This window comes from Delphinapterus leucas, chromosome 1 (genome assembly GCF_059928025.1).
Source record: "Delphinapterus leucas isolate spDelLeu-1000000601 "Yukka" chromosome 1, BTC_Dleu_Yukka2, whole genome shotgun sequence".
NCBI lineage: Eukaryota > Metazoa > Chordata > Mammalia > Artiodactyla > Monodontidae > Delphinapterus > Delphinapterus leucas.
Window position 1 is genome coordinate 91,698,006 of NC_143129.1, and position 23,891 is coordinate 91,721,896.

The 23,891-nt window shown below is 35.7% G+C and overlaps 1 protein-coding gene across 7 annotated transcripts in view; it reads left to right on the forward strand.

Annotated features, from left to right (window-relative positions):
• Positions 1 to 23,891, forward strand: part of ST7L (suppression of tumorigenicity 7 like) — a 135,573-nt gene that overhangs the window by 34,398 nt on the left and 77,284 nt on the right. For all 7 annotated transcript variants that reach the window (XM_089917934.1, XM_089917939.1, XM_089917938.1 and 4 more), the window contains 2 exons: positions 469 to 571; positions 21,742 to 21,892. In XM_089917934.1, the coding sequence (XP_089774060.1) occupies positions 469 to 571; positions 21,742 to 21,892 (254 nt within the window). The remainder of the gene's footprint in view (positions 1 to 468; positions 572 to 21,741; positions 21,893 to 23,891) is intronic.

The following is a 23,891-nucleotide window of genomic DNA, read 5'->3' on the forward strand; positions in this document are numbered from 1 at the left end:
TTTGGCTGTCCTTAATGAATTTCTCTTTATTCCACAGGTAAGTTATTCAGAAACCAACCAAATGGCAACTGCTTTCTTTCACCTTAGATTACTGTGGCTTGATATGAATTAGAATGGACTGTTCACAGTCTGTGAACAGTGAAAATTTGATAAGAATGTACTTCTATTTCATGAGATTCTCTAGATGTCCCTGTGTGGCATTTCTTATTTTATTACTTTGCCCAAAGTGTGCCTTTAATGGACTTCTGAAGGCTTTCTTCACCTTAACTTGAATATTTCCATTTCTTGTGCTGCCTTCCTTTATATGTTGAACCAAAGGCTTTACTTTTATGTTTAGTAGCCATTTGGCTTTGACTTTAGCCATCACCAGAAACCTCTGATTTAGGGGCTAGATTACGATCTCAATTAATTGATTAAAATACTTATTTATTTAAATATTTATTTCTTCATTTTGTGGTTTTCTTACAGATTTTCTCCAGAAACAGCCTCCAGAAGAGGGTTAAGCACAGCAGAAATTAATGCTGTGGAAGCAATTCATAGAGCTGTGGAATTTAATCCTCATGTTCCAAAAGTAAGAAACTTTATGATAGAAATACTACTTTTATTTAAGTTAATCAAATTGGTAACAGTGTATAGACCAAAGTTTGGGTCTCCATAATTTGAGGCAGAATTGTTTTAGTCTGCTATATTTTGATGCTTAGTGTTTACCCTAAAGGGGATGTTAAAAAGAATTTAGAAAGGTGGATAGGAGCAGTATTTCAGTATAGGCTTTATAATTGCTGTCAAAATAAAATTTGATGTACAATATGTTCACTTAGCTGTTCCTTTTACTATGGTTATAGAGAAGAAATAAAATGGCTTGGTCCTAATAAAAGATCATTCATATTTCAGATCATTAAATCAAATATCCTGTTACTATAAAAGCTATTTACATCTAGACAGATGCTTTTGAATGAGGGCTGGGTAGACAAAGACTGAAGACAAATAGATTAAAATAATCAGTGTTAGGAAACAGATGTGAAAGTTCCCAGAAAAACTGCTGAGTTGATGTTTATTTAGTCCCAGATGAACTGTACTCATCTCATTTGTCTTAATATTGTACACCTTGCAGACATACAGATCATTGGTTAATCTTTGTGTGTTATAACCCAAGATGAAATTTTGGATTTTAAAAACAATGCCCCAAGTTAGGGAGTATAGAGTATTCAAGAATATGCCTTTATTTAAAAGAGTAATTGTAACTGTTGATTCCAGTATAATATGTTAGTGGAATTTGGAAACTAGTAAACATTAAAGGATTAACCTCTAAAAAATAATATCCAAGAAATGCAAGTTGTAAGTCTGTTAGAGTAAGTAAAGACAGAGTCAAGAATATTACTGAAATCTAAGGATGAGAGTCAACAAATATTTATGCCATTCTCTCATTAAGTGAAACTGGTCGCATAAATTTCAATAAAAATTTTAGTGTGAATTGTAATATATATACAGCAAAGTGTAAAAAACAGAAATGTGTATCTTAATGATTTATTATAAAGCAAATGAGTGGAAACTACCACTGAGGTCAAGAAACAACATTGTCAGCCCCCAGAAACCCACCTGCCCTTTCCCAATTACAACTTCTTCCCTCCTGCCTAAACTTAACCACCATTCTGACATTAATTATGTTTATTAATTATGTTTTTCCTTCTTTTCTTATATTTTTAGTCTATACTTTTCCTTTATTGCTGGCTTTATAAAACAGGTTAAGGAATTGTCCCTCTTTTATCATTCTCTGGAATAATTTGTGTAAAAATTAGAATTATTTCTGCCTTCAGTGATTGGAAGAATTTGCTGATAAAGCTGTCTGATTTTGGATTTTTCTTTGTGAGAAGAATTTTCATTACAAATTTCATATCTTTAATAGTTTAATTACAAATTCAGTTTTTTTAACCATTCCATAACTATTCACATTTCTTGTTTTCTTCTTGTGTTAGCTTTTGGTAAGTTGTATTTTTCTAGGAATTTATTACATCAAAAATTTCAAATTTATTGGCATAAAGATTTCATAAAATCCTTTTATTAGCTTGTTAATATGTGCAGAATCAGTTGTAACATCCATTTTTTAATTCATAACACTGGCTACCTTTCTTTTTGCCCCTCTATTGGATTCCTCAGGGATTTATCAATTTTATTAGTCTTTGTGAAGAACCAACCTCTGGCTTTGTTGATCTTCTCTACTGTTTGTTTTCTGGTTCATTCATTTCTGCTCTTTACAGCCTTCTTTCAACTTTCTTTGGCCCCATATTATTTTTTTTAATTCTTGTATCTTCTTTTTTTTTTAATTAATTATTTTTGGCTGTGTTGGGTCTTCGTTGCTGCGTGCGGGTTTTCTCTGGTTTGGCGAGTGGGGGCTACTCTTCGTTGCGGTGTGCGGGCTTCTCATTGCAGTGGCTTCTCTTGTTGCAGAGCACAGGTTCTAGGTGCACGGGCTTCAGTAGCTGTGGCACGTGGGCTCAGTAGTTGTGGCTCGCAGGCTCTAGAGCACAGGCTCAGTAGTTGTGGCACACGGGCTTAGTTGCTCTGTGGCATATGGGATCTTCCTGGACCAGGGCACGAACCTGTGTCCCCTGCTCTGGCAGGCGGATTCTTAACTACTGAACCACCAGGGAAGTCCCTCTTGTATCTTCTTATAAGGCATTTAACTCATTAATTTTTAATGTTTCTTCTTCTAACATACCCATTTAAGTCTATAAACCTCTCTCTAAGTACAATTTTAACTGCATACTATAGCATTGTTTTTATAATTTAGTTCAAAAATATTTTCTAATTTCCACTATTACTTCCTCTTTGATTTAGAGGTATATTTATTCCATTTAGATGTGTATTTCTTAATTTTAAAACATATGAAAATTATCTTTTTATCAATGATTTCTGACATAATTGCATTGTGGCCAGAGAACATACACTGTGTGATTTCACCCCTTTGAAACATTTTTTAATTCTTGAATTTCTATTTATTTTTCACATCTCTCGTATTATTTATAGGTTTGAATTCTCTGCCAAAAGTTTAAATATAATCTGTTATCTCTTGAAAATAAAGTAGGTATCTTAAAGTCTTTCTCTGATAATCCCAATATCTAGAACGTCCCTGTTTCTGTTTTTAACATCTGTTTTTTTCTGCTGCATCATGTTCATATCGTCTTTTCTCTTATGCCTGATTTTCTTTCACTATGTGCCAGATATTTTATTTGAAAAATTGTAGAAATAGCTTAAAATCTCAGATAATATTATATTCCTTCATAGAGGATTTTCCTTGCCCTTAGATGCCTGGAAGAAGCATTGATAGGACAGGATCACCTTAACTCAGTTTCAGGGATTGAAATTTTCTGGTCTACCTGGATGACTTGAAACTGGACTGCAGTCCATGAAAGTTTCAGTTTATTTCTGGTTCACCCTTATTCCTAAGATGCAGCTTTCAGAGTCCCAGTCCAATCCTGAGGGTTTTGCCAGGCTCTCACTCTTGACAGGACTTGGACTTCAACTTTTGTTCCAGTAGCCTTATGAAACTGGCAAAAATACTGAACAGCCTCCTAGCTATCTTTTCCAGAATTGTCAAATGTCCCTATAGTGAAAGAAGCCCCAGGTGTGGCTTACTTCTCTGCTTTCTGCCATCTTTAGACTGTGGCCTGGTAATTCTCTACCCTTTGTTAATTATCTGATGCATTTGATTCAATTTTTTAAAATCGACAGCTTTTCTAGCTGTCTGGGAGGGTTCATCTGAGTTACCCAGTCTTCCATTACTGGAAGCAGAGGTCTAAAAATACTTGTATATGAAATGCTCTGCTCTCTCTTGCTGCAGAGTGGTTAAGAGAACGGATTCAGCAACTAAACTGCCTACATTTGAATTCTGGCTCCACTACTTCCTAGCTGTATTACCTTGGACAAGTTACTTAACTTCTCTAGACTTGAATTTCCTCATGTGTAAGCTGAGGATAATACTCCCTACCTCTTAGAGTTGTTATTAAGATTAAATGAGTGCATATCTTTAAAGTGCTTAGAAGAGTACCTAACACGTAGTAAGCTTTACAGAAGTGGTTGTTATTGTTAGTACCCAGGATGGGGTGGAAATCTGTTCCTTGTGTGAGAAGATAAGCAGCAGTTATTAATCAGAACTATTCAAATTAAATACACCATTGATATCTAAAAAATTTATTTAATTCCCACTCAAAATAACAAAATCGGGATTGTCTGTTCCCTGTGGTTGTTCTTTTCTGCTTTAAAAACCCTCTTACGTAAAATGTATTCTCAGCAGTAACAATTCTTTTTTTTTTTTAACATCTTTATTGGAGTATAATTACTTTACAATGGTGTGTTAGTTTCTGCTTTATAACAGTGAATCAGCTATACATATACATATATATATATCCCCATATCCCCTCCCTCTTGCATCTCCCTCCCACCCTCCCTATCCCATCCCTGTAGGTGGTTGCAAAGCACAGAGCTGATCTCCCTGTGCTATGCAGCTGCTTCCCACTAGCTATGTATTTTACATTTGGTAGTGTATATATGTCCATGCCACTCTCTCACTTCATCGCAGCTTACCCTTCCCCCTCCCCGTGTCCTCAAGTCCATTCTCTACGTCTGCATTTTTATTCCTGTTCTGCCCCTAGGTTCTTCAGAACCATTTTTTTTTAGATTCCATATATATGTGTTAGCATACAGTATTTGTTTTTCTCTTGCTGACTTACTTCACTCTGTATGACAGACTCTAGGTCCATCCACCTCACTACAAATAACTCAATTTCGTTCCTTTTTATGGCTGAGTAATAGTCCATTGTATATATGTGCCACATCTTCTTTACCCATTCATCTGTCGATGGACACTTAGGTTGCTTCCATGTCCTGGCTATTGTAAATAGAGCTGCAGTGAACATTGTGGTATGTGACTTTTTTTGAATTACGGTTTTCGCAGGGTATATGCCCAGTAGTGGGATTGCTGGGTTGTATGGTAGTTCTGTTTTTAGTTTTTTAAGGAACCTCCGTACTCTTCTCCATAGTGGCTGTATCAATTTACATTTCCACCAGCAGTGCAAGAGTGTTCCCTTTTCTCCACACCCTCTCCAGCATTTATTGTCTCTAGATTTTTTGATGATGGCCATTCTGACCAGTGTGAGATGATATCTCATTGTAGTTTTGATTTGCATTTCTCTAATGATTAGTGATGCTGATCATCCTTTCATGTGTTTGTTGGCAATCTGTATATCTTCTTTGGAGAAATGTCTATTTTTGGATTGGGTTGCTTGTTTTTTTTGATATTGAGCTGCATGAGCTGCTTGTGTATTTTGGAGATTAGTCCTTTGTCAGTTTCAGCAGTAACAATTCTGATGGTGTACATTGTGCATTGGTTTTCAAAACTACTGCCAGAGCCACAATGGGTGAGGGGAGGGTAGCGGAAATCCCAGGCATTGCCCAAATTATAAAATTAAATTGTTGGATATGTAATATATATTAACCTTCATATTGAATCTGTCTAAATAATCTGTGATGCTTTTAGTGATGCTTCTTTTGAGTTTAAAAACCTACACACACATATAGTGAAATACTCCAAAACGAGAGAAATTAAAGAAGACCTAAATAAATGGAGATATATACCATGTTTGTGGATTAGAAGACTAATTATTGTTAAGATCTCTCCAAATTGATCTGTAGATTAAATGCAATTCCTATTAAAATCCTAGTAGACTTGTTTGTAAAAACTGACAAGCTCGGGCTTCCCTGGTGGCGCAGTGGTTGAGAGTCTGCCTGCCGATGCAGGGGACACGAGTTCATGCCCCGGTCCGGGAAGATCCCACATGCCGCAGAGTGGCTGGGCCTGTGAGCCATGGCCGCTGAGCCTGCGCGTCTGGAGCCTGTGCTCCACAACGGCAGAGGCCACAACAATGAGAGGCCCACGTACCACAAAAAAAAAAAACCCAAAAAACAAAACAAAAAAACTGACAAGCTCATTCTAAAATTTATATGGAAATGCAAAGGATCTAGAATAGCCAAAACCGTTTTGAGAAAGAACAGTAAGGTTAGAGGGACTTATACTACCCAATTTCAAGACATTTTTAAAGCTACGGTAATTAAGATAATATAATATTGGCGTGAAGGTTGAAATGTAGATCAATGAAAGGCAATAGAGAATCCTGAAATAAACTCACATAATTTTGGTCAGTTGATTTTCAACAAGAGTTCCAATGCAATTCAATGGGGAAAGGATAATCTTTTCAACAAATGGTGCTGGGAAAATCAGGCATCTATATGAAAAACAAACAAACAACCTAGACCCTCTCCTCATGCCAAATAAAAAATTAACTCAAAATGGATCAAAGATCTAAATGTAAGAGGTAAAATTATAAAAATTCTAGAAGGAAACAGGACTTGAGTTAGGCAAAGATTTCTTCAAAAGCATGATCAATAAAAAAAAAACTGATAGATTGGACTTCTTAAAATGTTTGCTCTTCAAAAGTTATCATTAACAAAATGGAAAGATAAGCCAAATGACTGCAGGTCATTTATCTCTTAAAGTTTGGTATCCAGAACTTATAAAGAACTTTTATAACTCAGTAATAATAGGACAAACAACTCAATTAAAACATGGACAAAGGACTTGAATAGTCACTTCATCAAAGAAGGTTTATGAATTAGCTATCAAAGAAGGCACATGAAAAGATACTCAGCATCATTAGTCATTGGGAAAACACAAATTAGAACCACAGTGTGATACTACTTTATATCCACTAGAATGGCTATACTCACATAGACTTACAATATCAGGTGTTGGCAAGAATGTAGAGAAAATGCATATATTGCTGCCAGGCACTTAAAATAGTATAGCTACTTTGGAAAACAGTTGTGTAGTTAAACATATACTTACCATATGATCCATCAATTCCATTCCTAGATATTTACCCAAGAGCAATGAAAACATATGCCTATACAAAGACTTGTATGAAAGTGTTCATAGCAATATTATTCACAATAGCAAAAAATTTGAAACAGTCCAAAGATAGGTGAATGAATAAATAAATGGTGATATATCCACATAATGGAACACTTCTTAGCACTAAAAAGGAACGAAGTATAAGTACATGCAACAACATAAATGAACCTCAAATACTTTATGCCAAGTGCAAGAAACAAGACATAAAAGACAATCTATTGGGGACTTCCTTGGTGGCGCAGTGGTTAAGAATCCGCCTGCCAATGCAGGGGATATGGGTTTGAGCCCTGGTCCGGGAAGATCCCACATGCCGTGGAGCAACTAAACCCGTGTGCCACAACTACTGAGCCTGCGCTCTAGAGCCTGTGAGCCACAACTACTGAAGTCCGTGTGCCTAGAGCCCATGCTCTGCAACAAAGAGAAGCCACTGCAATGTGAAGCCTGTGCACTGCAACAAAGAATAGCCCCAGCTTGCCACTAGAGAAAGCCCACGTGCAGCAACGAAGACCTAACACAGCCAAAAATTAAATTAAAAAAAAAAAGACAACATATTGGGGACTGCCCTAGTGGCGCAGTGGTTAAGACTCTGTGCTCCCAATGCAGGGGGCCCAGGTTCAATCCCTGGCCAGGGAACTAGATCCCATACGCATGCTGCAACTAAAAATTTGCATGCCACAACTAAGGAGCTGGCAAGTCGCAACTAAGGAGCCCACCTGACGCAACTAAAGGAGCCCACCTGCCACAACTAAGACCTGGCACAACCAAATAACTAAATAAATATTAAAAAAAATAAATTATCATCAATACTTACAGTTCAGCCAAGGAGTGTATTATATTTCCTTAAAAAAAAGACAGCATATTGTATGATTCCATTTATATGAAATTTATGAAATAGGTAAAACTATAGACACAAAAGGCAGATCAGTGGTTCCTTGGGGCTGTGGGTAGGAGTGGAGATTGACTTCAAACAGGCATGAGGGAACTTTTTATGGTGGTGGTTGCACAACTGTATAAATTTAGTAAAAATCATTGAACTGTATACTTAAAATGGTAAATTTTGTGATATATAAAGTATACGTCAGTAAAACTGTAGAATATGTTATTTAATTAAATATAAATATACATTTAATAAGTATGTAATAATGTATATACTGCAATATTTGAAAATCATTTTTAGCCCCAGTAAAGCCTTGCCTGAAAAAAAATCATTTTTATTTATAGGTAGAAATTTGTATATCTTTTCCCCTTACCTAAATATCAAAACCAGTTGACAATTCAACTCTATCAGAATATCCAACTGAGTAGAATGGCTCTGTAACCTTACGTTATTGTTTGTGGATAGGCAGTTTAAGCTGGGTGTTACCAAACAGGATAAAAATTAAGGTTTTAGGGGGGAAATTTTATCCTCCAACAATTTGGATAATATCCCACTTAAATAACATTAGTGTTATATGAATTGGAAGAGCGCTGGAATTTGTGGCTGTTTTTGCAAGTGATGAAGTAGGTACAGATACTCTCTCCCCCTCTCTCTTCTATTATAGTCTCTATCTGTGATTCTCTCCGCTGGAGCCAGCAAACATAAAGGGCTTTAGGGGTTTTCTTCCTCAGACTTCAACAATGTGTCATGATAACTTACTTAACCTAATGAACAGTGACACTTAAATATATATATATATTTAAATCTTCTTTTATTCTTATAAATTTATTATGCAAATTTTCAAATGTTCTATGAATCTTACCAGTAAAATGACAAATTGTAAACCTGTTTTAGCAGGAACTATTTTGGCTACTTTCCACATAACTACAACAGAAATGGCTGTAGGTCTAGAGTTGTGCAATTTGTTAAAGCTGGAAGCCATTAGAAGTGCAGTAGAAAAAGATCACATAAATCTCTTCAGGCTATGAATTTGCTTTAGATGTTTCATCAGTATTGATTGCTTTTACAGATTTTTTTAATCTACTGAATGAATTCAGTGTACAGTAACTGTGATAGTAATAGTAAAAAAATTAGAACAGCATGTTTTCATGATTTTTGACTTGTTCTTCATTACCTAGGTATGGCTTTGGTTCAATAAACATTTTGTTTTAGTCACCAAACAAGAAAAAGATTATGTATCTTTCAGCTACTATAGAAATTGTTGGTTTTTAAAATTTTACGGTAGAAAATATTTCATACTTTTTAAATATTCCATAGCATCCTGTTTCAGTCATTCTTGTGTCTCACATTTTTTTATTATCCAACCATCAAGAAGTATTTTTTAATTAAAATAATTCATATACAATATAATTCACCCTTTTAAAGTATACAATTCAATGGTTTTTAGTATATTCACAAGGTTGTGTAATTATCACCACTCTCTGATTCTAGAACATTTTTATTACCCCCAAAAGAAACCCTGTAGCTATTAGCAGTCACTCCCCATTCCTCCCTCCCCAAATCCATGACAACACAGATCTACCTTCTGTCTCTGTAGATTTAGAATTATATTATGTGGCCTTTTCACTTAGCATAAGGTAGCAGATATCAATGCTTCCTTTCTTTTTAAGGCTGAGTAGTAATCCATTGTATGGATATACCACATTTTGTTTATCCATTCATCAGGTGATGGGCATTTGGGTTGGTTCCACTTTTTGGCTATTATGAATAATGCTGGTGTGAATATTCATGTGCAAGCTTTTGTGTGGACACATGGTTTCACTTCTCTTGGGTATATGCCTAGGAGTGGAATTGATGGATCATATGGTAATTCTCTATGCTTAACTTTTTGAGAGACTGCCAAGCTTTTTCAAAGTTGGCTGTGCTATTTTACATTCCCAATGTAAAAAATTCCCAAAAATTTACAGCAATTTTTGAGGGTTACAATTTCTGTACATCTGTGCCAACAGTTGTTATTGTCTGTGTTTTGACTATAGTTGTCCTAGTAGGTGTGAAGTGGCATCTCATGATTTTGATTTGCATTTCCTAATGACTAATGATGTTGAACATCTTTTAATGTGGTTATTGGCCATTTGTATATCTTCTTTTTTTAAATTTTAAAAAATTTTTATTGAGTATAGTTGATTTACAATGTTGTTAGTTTCAGGTGCACAGTAAAGTGAATCAGTTTTACATATATCCACTTTTTTTTAGATTATTTTCCCATATAGGCCATTACAGAGTATTGAGTAGAGTTTGCTGTGCTATACAGTAGGTACTTACTAGGTATTTATTTTATATATAGTAGTGTATATATCTCAATCCCAATCTCCCAGTTTGTCCCTCCCCCCTGTTCCCCCCGGAAACCATAAGTTTGTTTTCTACATCTGTGACTCTATTTCTGTTTTGTAAATAAGTTCATTTGTACCAATTTTTTTTTAGATTCCACATATAAGAGATATTATATGATATTTGTCTTTCTCTGTCTTACTTCACTCAGTATGACAATCTCTAGGTCAATCCATTTTGCTGCAAATGGCATTATTTCATTCTTTTCTATGACTGAATAATATTCCACTGTGTTTATATACCACATCTTCTTTATCCATTCATCTGTCAGTGGACATTTAGGTTGCTTCCATGTCTTGGCTATTGTAAATAGTGCTGCAATGAACGTTGGGGTGCATGGATCTTTTCTAATTATGGTTTTCTCTGGATATATGCCCAGGAGTGGGATTGTATATCTTCTTTGGATAAATATCCAAGTCCTTTGCACATTTTAAAATTCATCTTTTTATTATAAAAAGTATTCTTTAACATTATTATTATAGTAAGCCATTGACATTCTTGATTAATATGGTCCAAAACCATTGTGAATCTCCATGGGTTGAGAAATACCAGTATAACATATAATTTTACTCCTGAAATGAGAACATGAGAATGGGTCGTGAACCTTGCTGAGATATGGATGCTGAAGATTCAACTAGGGTTATTCATTTGGTAAGTTACTCACATGTGTGCACAAGCCTCAGAGCACAAATGATTGAAATTTGTTCCTTAGCAAAATTATGGCTTTATAAATCATGGATGTTTAGAGATAGCACAGATGATTGAAATCGTAAATATTAAATCCAAAAATATCCATGATTTACTATAGATGTAATTGTTCTTAGTATGACACTTTACACATCAGTTAGAATAGTATTATCTAACTTTAATTTAGGATCCAGCAATAGCTTGCTGCAATATTTCATTGAAGGTTTTTTTTATTAGCATACTACCACCAAATTCTTCTAAATTTTATTATTTTTAGATTTAAATTTGAGATACTTGCTTTAAAAACAAAATCACAGAATAGAAAGTCCAGAAATATATCTATATGTATTTTGTCATTTGGTTTTTGACAAAAGTACCAATGCAGTTCAGTGGGGAAAGGAAACTCTTTTCAACAAATGGTGCTGGAACATCTAGATGTCTGAATGGGGGGAAAATCATGAAATATTCTCATAGCATACATAAACATTAATTTGAGATGGATCATTTACCTAAATGTAAGAGCTAAAACTATACATCTAGAAGAAAACATCTAAGAATATCTTTGAAATTTTGGGGTAGATAGAGATTTCCTAGGACACAATAGGCACTTAACTGTAAGAGAAAAAATTCTAAATTGGCCTTTTCAAAAATTTAAAATTCTTCTCACTGATGACAGTGTTAAGAAAAATGAAAAGGCAGGAAATTCCCCAGCCGCCCAGTGGTTAGGACTCCGTGCTTTCACTGCCGTGGGCACAGGTTCGATCCCTGGTTGGGGAACTAAGATCCTGCAAGCTGTGCGGTGTGGCAAAAATAAATAAATAAATAAAAATAAAATCATCATCATTTAAAAAAAAATGAAAGGGCAAACCACAAATAGGAAAAAAAATATTTCCAGTTTGTTTGTTTGGCAAAGGACTCAAATCCAGAATATATAAGTATAAAATGACAACTTTAATGTAAAACATGGTCAAAAGCCTTGAACAGATACTTCAGAAAAGAAGATATTGGAATGTCCAATAAACACATAAAGAGGTGCTCACCATTGTTGGTTATCAAGGAAATGCATTATAAAATTACAAGGTATCATGCCTATCAGAATGGCTGTAATTAAAAATACTGATAAAATATTGGTAAGAATGTGGAACATTTAGAACTCTAGTACATTGCTGCTAAGAGTATATAAAATGATACAACCACTTTGTCAATTTCTTATAAAATTAAACATATACCTCGCCCTATGACCCAGTTCTACTCCAAGGTGTACATCCAAGAGAAAAAAATTTATTTAGCAATAAAAAGAAAAGAACTACTGGTACAGCAAAACATGGATGAATCTTAAAAATATAGCGTCCAAAAGAATATATACTGAATGATTCCATTTATGTGATATTCAAGAAAAGGCAAAAGTGATCTATTGTGGTAGAAATTAGAACGGTGGTTGCCTCAGGTGGTCAGGATAGAGGTATTAACTGGAAAGGAGAACTTTCTGGGGTGATGGTGTTGCTTGTCTACTTTCTTTCTTTTTTTAAATTTATTTCTGGCCGTGTCAGGTCTTAGTTGTGGCACTCAGGATCTTTCACTGCAGCACTTGGTCTTCTCTCTAGTTGTGGTGCACGGGTTCCAGAGCGTGCGGGATCTGTAGTTGTGGCACTCGGGCTCAGTATTTGAAGCTCGCGGGCTTAGTTGCCCTGCGGCATGTGGGATCTTAGTTCCCTGACCAGGGATCAAACCCGCATCCCCTGCACTGGAAGGAGGATTCTTAACTGCTGGACCACCAGGGAAGTCCCTTGTTAAAACTCATTGAACTGAATACTTAAGACCTGTGCATTTTACTGTTTTTAAATTATACCTCAATAAAGAAAAAAGAATCTGACTCAACATGGAAAGCACTGTCAAGGTATCATGCCTCCTGATTAAATGAGATGATATATGTGAAGTTCTCAACACAATGTCTGAGTGTCAGGCAACAGCATTGATTATTATGGCCATCACTGCTTTATTATATATACTCTGTTACCATTTTCTCCTCCTGTTTAAGCTGTTACAGTGTGTCCTCTTTCCTTGTAAATATTAGTTTAGTGCTTTAGAGTGTATAAGATTTGGGGATTCCTTTGTTGAGATGGGGTGAAGGTGAAGATGGTTAGGTGAGACAGTTAGGAATTAACTTATTTGAATTACTTAATACCCTGAGGACAGTTTGTGTCTTCCAGAAGAAGCCCTTGAGGGAAGAGTGGCGTAGAACATTTAAAAACAAAACCCTTGTTTAATAAATCTCTGCAACTTGAGTACATGTTTAGGAATATGCTATCTGTGGCTTTTTAAGATTATTCTTATTTTACAATAAAACTGGTTTTGGTATTGTGCTGCTAAGAAAGTAGACCATGCCAGGAGGCCTTTACAAGTGCAAGGGGAATTTTAAAAATAAATGGATACATAAAAGGTAAAATTCATTCTGGCTGATCAGAAATTGAAGCCCGTAGGATGTTATGAGTCCCATCCATTAGAGAAGGTACTAGGTCTTTAGCAGCGGGCTTACATTTCTTTTGGCCAGACTACTTATATTATAGCAGCATAAGTAAAAGATGAGGGAGATGGGCGCTCAGTTGAGATTCTGAGTGGCATAGCGGGACTACAGGGAGAAAAGGGAAGTGGTTAAATCTGTGACCCATACTTAGAGCACAGTGAGGCCTTTGCGTTTCCATTATATTGTACTGTGGCCCAGGTGGAAGGGTTGAGATATGAAATGCTTATCTCTTGAGATGCTGCTCTGTAGGATGATTTGGAAAGTCATTTTCCTGAAGCACATGCCCTGTTTAGCCTCCCATCCCTCTCCTTTTAATATAAGATCACTTTCCCTTTGCTCCTGAGGCTGCTAGGTAGTATCATGTTTTCTTTCAGTTTATTCATACAGCAGTTGTTTACTTTCTATCTGGGAACTTTCTTTAGTCTCCCTTATAATACACCTCCATGTGGAATCTTTGCATTCAGCCTGCCTGTCCAGTCTCATAGAATGTGCACTGAGAAAACTAATTGGAGAGATAAATTGGTCTTGATGTGCATGACTGATCAAGAGCAAAGTACCTTAATTTCAGATGCCTTCAGAGAGATTTTTCTTTAACCTCTGCTTTTAAGAGGAAGATTATTAAAGCATTATCGTTACTTCAGGTCAGAATTATATTGCTTTTTTCAAAAGCTGTTGTAAGATTTGCAAAGTAATAGAAACGAAGTAATCTAGAGATAAATTATAAAGATCAAAGCAATTCAAAATTAAAGTGAATTTGAGCGTAAGCATAGGTATGGATTTAGAGTTATAAAAGATACCATCAGACCATACATCATTATGTCTTTTTAACTATAGCTTCCAAAGTAGCTTTAATTTTTAGTATTTTTAGTGAAAAGCAAGAGACTTTGAGTAATTATTTGAGTATATTGTCCATAGTTGAATACTAGTTAAAATTGGCCCACGCAATTTCCAGATATAACAAGAAGATGATTTGGAGGTAATATGGAAGGACCTGCAGCACATACTAGGTACCAGCCTTGGTTTATGTCTTTAACTATATTTTATTTGCCAGTTATTTCCAAATATGTTAACTCTGGCTTCCTTCCTTGTCTTTAGATTTGCATTTCTATCTAGTTGTGGAAATTTTTACCTGGGTATCTAATAAGTACTTCAGACACTTTAATGTGTCTCAAACTGATTTTTTTTAAATTTATTTTTTAGTCTCTTCTCCAGCTTGCCTCTCCTTCCTTATTTCTATATTTTGACTTACGGCTTTATTATTTTCTTCTGTAATTAACCTTTACTCTGCTCTTTCCAAATTACCAACTCGTATTATGACCTTTGAAATCTCTTTCAGATCTAGCCATCTTCTCCATCCCCACTGTCACTGCTCATTGTGCACCTTCACTACCTTTTTTTTTTTTTTGCGGTACGCGGGCCTCTCACTGTTGTGGCCTCTCCCGTTCCGGAGCACAGGCTCCGGACGCGCAGGCTCAGCGGCCATGGCTCACGGCCCAGCCGCTCCGCAGCATGTGGGATCTTCCCGGACCGGGGCACGAACCCGTGTCCCCTGCATCGGCAGGCGGACTCTCAACCACTGCGCCACCAGGGAAGCCCTATTCTTTTAAAAATTATTATTGTTATAAAAGTAATGAATGCTTTAAAAAAAAATTCAGACCCTTTAGAAGTTTATAAAGTAAAAATTCCCCTGTTTCTTCTCTCCCATTTCTACTTCTCTCACGTAACCACTGTTTCTGTTTGGTGTATATGTTGCCAGACATTTTCTGTGCATTTTTAAACATACAGATATGTATGTGTAGAAATACAGTAATCTCAAATACTCTACCATCTTTTGTTTGGACCATTAAAACAGATTCCTCAGTGGTCTCCCTGCCATCAAACCCTCTCTACTCTGGCCATTGCCAGAGTTATCCACCTAAATAGCAAATCTTACTCTGCCTAAAGGGCTCTGCTTGTTCCCTATTGCCTATACGATAAGGACCAACCCCGTAGTATTGCGTGTATAGAAACCCTTCATAGTCTGGGCCCAGTATCTGTCTCCAGCCTCGCTCCTCACCACTTCTGCCTTGTTCCTTACCTCCAGTGCTACTATTCCCTGGATTGGCCAGGTCTCATTATGACTCCCTACCATTGTACATTATGCTCAGTCTCTTCACTACCTGGCAAGTTTCTACTCATTCTTCAAGATCCTGCTCATCTGTTGCCTCCTTTGTAGAGGTGTCTTTCCCACTTTTCCCAAGCAGAGATAATGGCTCTTTCTTCTGTTTCTTTAGTACCTTAATCATCTTTTTTTTTTCTTTTGGTCTGTTTGTATGTCTCTCCCTTAGTTATTGGTGAGCTTTTTAAAAAGCAGGACTCTTGTCTTAGCATCATTTTATGTCTGATATTCTACTTAGCACATAACAGGCATTCAATAAATGTTTGGTAAATAAACATGTTTGTAATTTAGATCTGCATTACTATAAAGACCTATCTGAGGTAAAGAAAATAAAATTTTAGATCCCATAAAATTTTTAAGCCATTTAATATTTTGTGAGTTTTGCTACATTATGTCACTTTGGGCCTTTTAAGGACAGTAGTACAATTTCAGCATGACGTTATTTCTTAACTGATAAAAGAACTCAGCTTTTAATGGAATACTATACTATATTTTAAATGAGTTAGATCTGTATAGAGATGGGAAGAGATATACAAGATATATTGTGAAGTAAAAAGTGAGCTGCGTAACAGTTTGATACTATATTTAAGAAAAGTAGAATCAGTATGTTATGCTTAAAAAAAAGGAATCCAGACAAACATAAATCAGATTATTATCTTTATTTCCTTTTTTGTTTTATTCTCCAATCTTGTAATAGATTCTTTTCTGTGTAACTCTGTAATGTTTGCATTTTTGTACTGTGAGCATGTACTTTTATAAGCAAAAAAAAAAAAGAGACCAAAACAAAACAAATTACCCATCAGTTTTTAACCTTTCATATTCTTCTTCCTACAGAATTAAACTCTTGATAGCTGAATTTTTTTGTTTTCATTTTGTTTTTAGTTTGCCCAGAAAGTTAGAAAATATCTTTAAGTAAAACTGAAATACTTAAAGGTATGAGTTTGAAGACATTTTAGCTATATATATCAGATCCAGTCAGTTAATTATTTTAGGACCTGCTTTGGATAGTGTAATATACTAGGTGCTGAAGTAGAATATGAAGGATATGGTTTCTATTGTGTAGTGACTACACCTTATTCTGGGTAACAGAAATTCTTGAGTAGCACTTTGTGGAGGAGATAAAATGAGTAATAATCCTATAATTACATATTTTAAGTATATTTTCTCTTTTTTTTTGCCTTTTTAATTTATTTTATTTTTGGCTGCATTGGGTCTTCGTTGCTGCCCGCGGGCTTTCTCTAGTTGACGTGAGCGGGGGCTGCTCCCCATTGCGGTGCGTAGGCTTCTCATTGCGGTGGCTTCTCTTGTTGCGGAGCACGGGCTCTAGGCACGCGGGCTTCAGTAATTGTGGCGCTCCGGCTCAGCAGTTGTGACTTGTGGGCTTTAGAGCACAGGCTCAGTAGTTGTGGCACACGGGCTTAGTTGCTCTGCAGCATGTGGGATCCTCCCGGACCAGGGCTCGAACCCGTGTCCCCTGCGCTGGCAGGCGGATTCTCAACCACTGTGCCACCAGGGAAGTCCCTAAGTATATTTTCTTTAAACTGAAAGTTTTTCTTTATATTTTGAGGGTGAAATTTTATTTCACTGTCCTATTTCAGAAACTGAAAAATAAGAATTTCTTTGAAGTCAAATTGTAGAGGGCATTTGCTGGTAGGTAAGACATGATAATAAAAAATAAGGTAGCATAAGGAAACAGTTTTTTAATGATTAAATAGTGAAGATTTTTAATATAAAATCCTGAAGTATTATTTCCTAATAAACGTACCATATCTGATTCTGAATTGTCACTTAGATTATTACTCAGTGAAAGTATAGATATATAGTTGCTTTTAACAGAAGTATTTTTAGATATATTAAGTTGATACTTTTTATAATATAAGTTTTACTCAATAATTGTTAACTTAATATCTTTGCTTACCATTTGCTAAGTGGCTACCAAGATAGGGTTTAGTCTAAAGCTTCAGGGTTCTAAAACACATTGAAAATAATTTGAGATGTTTTTATCTGTAAAATAAAACAGAACTCTAATCGAAAGGACTTGGTTTAAGTATTAAACCTCTCTGAAAATAAGATATTCTTTTTATGATGGAGATTCCACTGTGTTTGCTTCATTTTCTTTGCTTCCTACTGAAGAAGCTCTTAGTGCACTTGCAAAGAGCATAAGGAGTCGTGTCAGAGGTCAGCTATTTGAGTCCATTTTCCCACAGTCGCCTGGTGCGAGTGATCTTTTACTGTGTTTTAAAAAATGGGCAAGGATTAAAGAGGATTAGAAAGAATATTACCCTCCTGAATATAGGCCCAAGGCACTAAGGGTAGAGAACCCAGCCAGGCAGCAAATGGGCTTTGCTTGACCAGGACACAACCTCTGCTGCATTCCTTTAAGAAACTGAATGGGAAATGTTAAGTCCCCAAACTGGATTAGTAAATAATCTCATAGCTTGTGACATCTGCTAAAATAAATTGATAAGCAGACTGCATTCTTACACTTTGAGAAGAGAGCTAGAGACATCAAGACTAAGAGTAATTATTCTTTTTATCTTTTTGCTTTTTAATTTCACCTTTATTGGGGTATAGGAATAAGAGTAATTCAAGATGAGCATTAAGCTCAGTAAGTGTTGGAAAGGCATATTCCATAAACAAAAAAGAAAAATTACTTTAGATGTATTAATACCATGAGTACATATGTATTGATTAATAACCTAAGGCTTAAAATTTAAAACCACTTCAATTATTTTTAGAATTCTTCCTGTTTGTAGTAGTTTTACAAAGTGTTTCACACATTCAACTGTTTAATTCATGTTGTCTATCTTATTAGCTTGTGTAACGACCTGAGGAACTTAGAATTTGAAATGTGAGAATATATCTTTTAAGACACCTTTGGAATGTTTCTCTTTTTATATCTTATAATAGATGTTAATGTGGTTTGGACCATATGACACATAATTTGGTATCAAATTATTGAAACCCAAAGAGGTTGTTTCACACCTAGTCTAGTAGGGGAGGTGTACTCTGGCCTCAGTCTTTGGAAGAAGTAGTTAGCTAACTAAATATTTTTTAAAAGATTTTGTTTTAAGTTGACCACTTTAATAGTAAAGATGATGTACAAGTGTAATTTTGCATCTTTCTTCATGTAATTAGTATATTTGATTAGTGCAGTAACTGATTATGCTGCTTTTGTTATGGATTATAATATTAAGGCAAGTATTTTCTTCAAGAGTTTAGAATTTAATTTCATATGTGAATAAGAATTGATAGGTCATAACTTCTTTAACAGGCACACTCACTCATCTTGCAGTATGCTCTCAAGTCTCAAGAGTTAAAATTGTTCAAGTTGTCCCTGTACATTGAACATGTCCTCCTATTCTTCTCCCCACCATACCCCCCAACCTGCTCATCCACATTCCACCTGTCTTTATATATCAGCTCAAATCCCAAATTCTATCAAGTGGTTTAAATCATAATTCATACCTCTTAAACATAGAATTACCATATAGCCTATCAATTCCACTCCTAGGTAACCCAAGAGAGATGAAAACATTTGTTCACATGAAAATTCATACACAAATGTTTATTGCGGCATTATTCATAATAGCCAAAAGGTGAAAACCAAATGTCCATAAAATGATGAATGGATAAACAACTGTGGTCTGTCCATACAATAGAATATTATTCAGCCACAAAAAAGAATGGGGTACTGATACATGCTACAACATGGGTTGTAATAAACCAGTCACAAAAGACCCTATATTATGTGATTCTGTTTGTATGAAATATCTGGAATAGGCAAATCTATAGAGACAGAGAGTATATTAGTGGTTGCTTAGGGCTTAGGGGGATTGTGGGTGTAGAGGGTGATAACTAAAGAGTATGGGGTTTCCTTATTTTAAAATTTTTATCGAAGTATAGTTGATTTACAATGTTGTGTCAGTTTCTACTGTAGAGCACAGTGATTCAGTTATACACATATATACATTCTTTTTCATATTCTTTTCCATTATGGTTTATCACAGGATATTGAATATAGTTCCCTGTGCTATATAGTAGAAACTTGTTGTTTATCCATCCTCTATATAATAGTTTGCATCTGCTAATCCCAAACTTCCAATTCATCCTTCCCCCACCCCCTCTTCCCTTGGCAACCATAAGTCTGTTCTCTATGTCCATGAGTCTGTTTCTGTTTCATAAAAGTTCACTTGGGTCATATTTTATTTTATTTTATTTATTATTTTTTAAAATTTATTTTACTTTTGGCTGTGTCAGGTCTTAGTTACGGCATGGGGGATCTTTCGTTGCAGCATGCGGGCTTCTCTCTAGTTGTGGCACACAGGCTCCAGAGCACGTGGGCTCTGTAGTTGTGGCACGCAGGCTCCAGAGTGCATGAGCTCTGTAGTTGTGGCACGCAGGCTTGGTTTCCCCATGGCATGTGGGATCTTAGTTCCCCGACCAGGGATCGAACCTGCGTCCCCTGCATTGGAAGGCGGATTCTTAACCGCTGGACCACGAGGGAAGTCCCTGGGTCATATTTGAGATTACACATATAAGTGATATCATATGGTATTTGTCTTTCTCTTTCTGACTTACTTCACTTAGTATGATTATCTCTAGGTCCATCCATGTTTCTGCAAATGGCATTATTTCATTCCTTTTTATGGCTGAGTAGTATTCGATTGTATATATGTATAACATCTTTATCCATTCATCTGTCAGTGGACTTTTAGGTTGGCTATTGTAAATAGTGCTGCAGTGAACATTGGGATGCATGAATCTTTTCGAATTATAGTTTTCTCCAGATATATGCCCAGGAATGGAATTGCTGGATCATATGGTAACTCTATTTTTAGTTTTTTTGAGGAAACTCCATACTGTTTTCCATAGAGGCTGCACCAATATACATTTGGGGTTTCCTTTTGAAGTGATGAAAATGTTCTAAAATTGTGGTGATGGTTGCACATATCTGTGAACATACTAAAAACCATTGAACTGTGGACTTTAAATGGGTGAACTGTAAAGCATGCAAACTATATCTCAATAAAGCTGTTATTAAAAACTAAATTAAAAAATACCTCCTATCCATATTCCTATATACATCTATACCTCTAGTGAAACACTTAACATAGTCTGGTTATAATTTTTTTTTTTTAATTTGGCTGCGTAGGGTTTAGTTGCATCACATGGGATCTTCATTGCAGCATGTGGGATCTTTCCTTGTGGTGTGCAGACCCTTCGTTGTGGCGTGCGGGCTCCAGAGCGCATGGGCTCAGTAGTTGCAGCATGCGGGCTCTCTAGTTGTGATGCATGGGCTCTAGAGCACGCAGGCTCAGTAGCTGTGGCACGTGGGCTTAGTTGCCCCGAGGCATGTGGGATCTTAGTTCCCCACCCAGGGATCAGACCTGCATCCCCTGCAGTGGAAGGTGGATTCTTAACCACTGGACCACAGGGAAGTCCCAGTCTGGTTAAAATTTTTAACTTAAGAAATCTGTCTTTCTCGGGAGTTCCCTGGTGGTCCAGTGGTTGGGACTCTGCGCTTTCAACTGCCAGGGGCCCAGGTTCAATCCCAGGTCGGGGAACTAGGATCCCACAAGCCGTGCAGTGCGGCCGAGAAAATAGAAAAAGAAATCTGTCTTTCTCATTACCTTAGGAAGCTCTAGAGAATAGTGTTTTGGCATTCCCTAACAAGCATAGTGATTTGCACTCAGTAAATATTAATTTAATTGAACTTCTTAACAATTAAATTCCTTCACTATAGAAGGGAAATAAAGAAAAAATATTGAATGTTGCCACAACGTGTTATTCCAAAATTGTGTTTTATAATTTTTTACACTTATTCTTCTTTGGAAAAGTAAGTAATTTCCTCCAACATTATTTCCTCAGCTTGAGTTTCCATTTGTGTTTAGTAAAGTCACACATAAGCCATTTATTACCTTATTTTTACCTATAGGAATGTTCTGATCTTTGGAATTTGCATTTATATAAGCATTTTGTCAGTAGGACCTTCATGTCATTTCAACTAGCTTAATATTTGTTTGTTTTTAAAATCAAATTAACTTTATAAAATTTGAATCTACACTTTTGTGGATATTTGAATTTAGCATAATTTTTCTTTTTTTCTGTGGTGTGTCTATGTGTGTGTGTTATTTTTCTAGTATTTACTAGAGATGAAAAGTCTCATTTTACCTCCAGAACACATTCTGAAACGGGGCGATAGTGAAGCAATTGCCTATGCTTTCTTTCATCTTCAGCACTGGAAGCGAATAGAAGGTGCTCTTAATCTGTTACAGTGTACATGGGAAGGCAGTAAGTATTCTTTTCCAAATGCAACACTAATCTTTCTGACTAATTATTCCATTCACAGGCAGTCTTTTTGTAATGAGATTGTGAGTTTCTTTAAGGACTTGTTCAGATTGGTTTCAAAGTGAACTCAGTGGTGTTTATTGGTTTACTGGTAGAAGAAACATGTAATGTGCTTATATTAATGCCACATTTAGGAAAAGCAGAATGAGAAACTGTTTGGGTATTCTGCTGTATGTTCACTTAAATTAAGTATTTATAAGGAAAGAATGGAAACTTACATCCCTTCATTTATAAGTTTTTTAATGTGGTTAGCTATTGTTCTAATATTTTAAAAATTGGATTTTTTTTTTGGTTTTGTTTTGAGATGTGTACAACATGAAACTATTTTCCTCATTACTGATATCAACTCGATTCTTTAAAATATTTTTTAAATTGTGGTAAAATACATACAACATTAAAATTACCATTTTAAACATTTAAAAATGTACAGTTCAGTGACATACACGTACATTGTTGTGCAACCATCACCATTATCCTTCCCCCAAATTTTTTCATCACCCCAAAATGAAATTCTCTACCCATTAAACAGTAACTCCCCAATCTTCCCTCCTCCCCAGTCCCCTGGTAACCATTCTATTTTCTGTCTCTATGAGTTTGACTACTCTAGGTATCTCATATAAGTGGAATCATACAATATTTGTCCTTTTATATATGGCTTATTTCACTTACCATAATGTTGTAGCATGTGTCAGAGTTTTATTCTTTTTTAAGGCTGAGTAATATTTCATCGTAAGTGTATACAAAATTTTGTTTATCCATTCATCCATCAGTGGACATTTGGGCTGTTTCTACCTTTTGACTATTGTGAATAATGCTGTTATGAACGTGGGTGCATAAATATCTGTTCAAGTTCCTGCTTTCATTTCTTTTGGGTGTATACCTAGAAGTGGAATTGCTAGATCATATAATTTTGTGTTTAATCTTTTGAGGAGCCACCATACTATTTTCTATAGCAGCTGAACCATTTTACATTCCACTAGCATTGCACAGGGGTTTCACTTTCTTTATATCCTTGCCAATACTTGTTATTTCCTGGATTTTTTAGTAATAGCATCCTAATGGGTGTGGAATAGTGTCTCATTTTGATTTTGATTTGCATTTCCCTAATAATTAGTAATGTTGAACATCTTTTTATATGTTAATTGGCTATTCATACATTTCTTTGGAGAAGTGGATTATTTTCCACTAACTACCAGATCTCTCTCATTTGTAACTTCTTAAAATCACCTGTCAGTGAAAATTCAAAAATAAATTCAATGTTCATTCACTAAAGTTGGTTAACCTCCTCAAAGTTTACACTGAGGCACCTTTGGGTATTATAGCAAATTCACAAGAGTGCCATGGGATATTTTAAATTTTTAGTAGAAACATAGCAATACACCATTCAAACTGTAGCTCTAGATAGTTCACGGTTTCAACATTAGATAGCTCTCCATTCTCTATTTTTTTTCAGTGTTGTCATAGCTTTGCAAAGCTGGGTTTTGTTAGTTGCTGTGATTAAAAGAAATACCACACAAAAATCAGTGTGGAACAGGAAATGAGGATAGTGGTGTCCAATGTGATTCCAAGGTTCAAGAAATTATGCAGTGCCCAACAGGCTCATATATCCCATTAGGAAGAAAAGATGGTTATTTAAAAATAAAATAACTATTATTTTCATTAATTTATGTGTATTTTTTTCATATCGCTGCTAAGTTGTTAGAACAAAAACTTTTGAAGTTGATCAGACCCACTACTTAATAAGTGGAATTGTTAGATATTTCTTTCAGTGTAGGGGCATCAATAGCAAATTACTGAGACACGAAGGATACAACATGCCCTTGAACCAAGAAAATTTGGGAACCTCTGCATTCTTGCTGAGGTCAGACACTGTGCTTGATACTGACAATATACAGATTAATGAAAGCGAGACTACTAAAACTGAGGAGCTGGATGTTTTGGG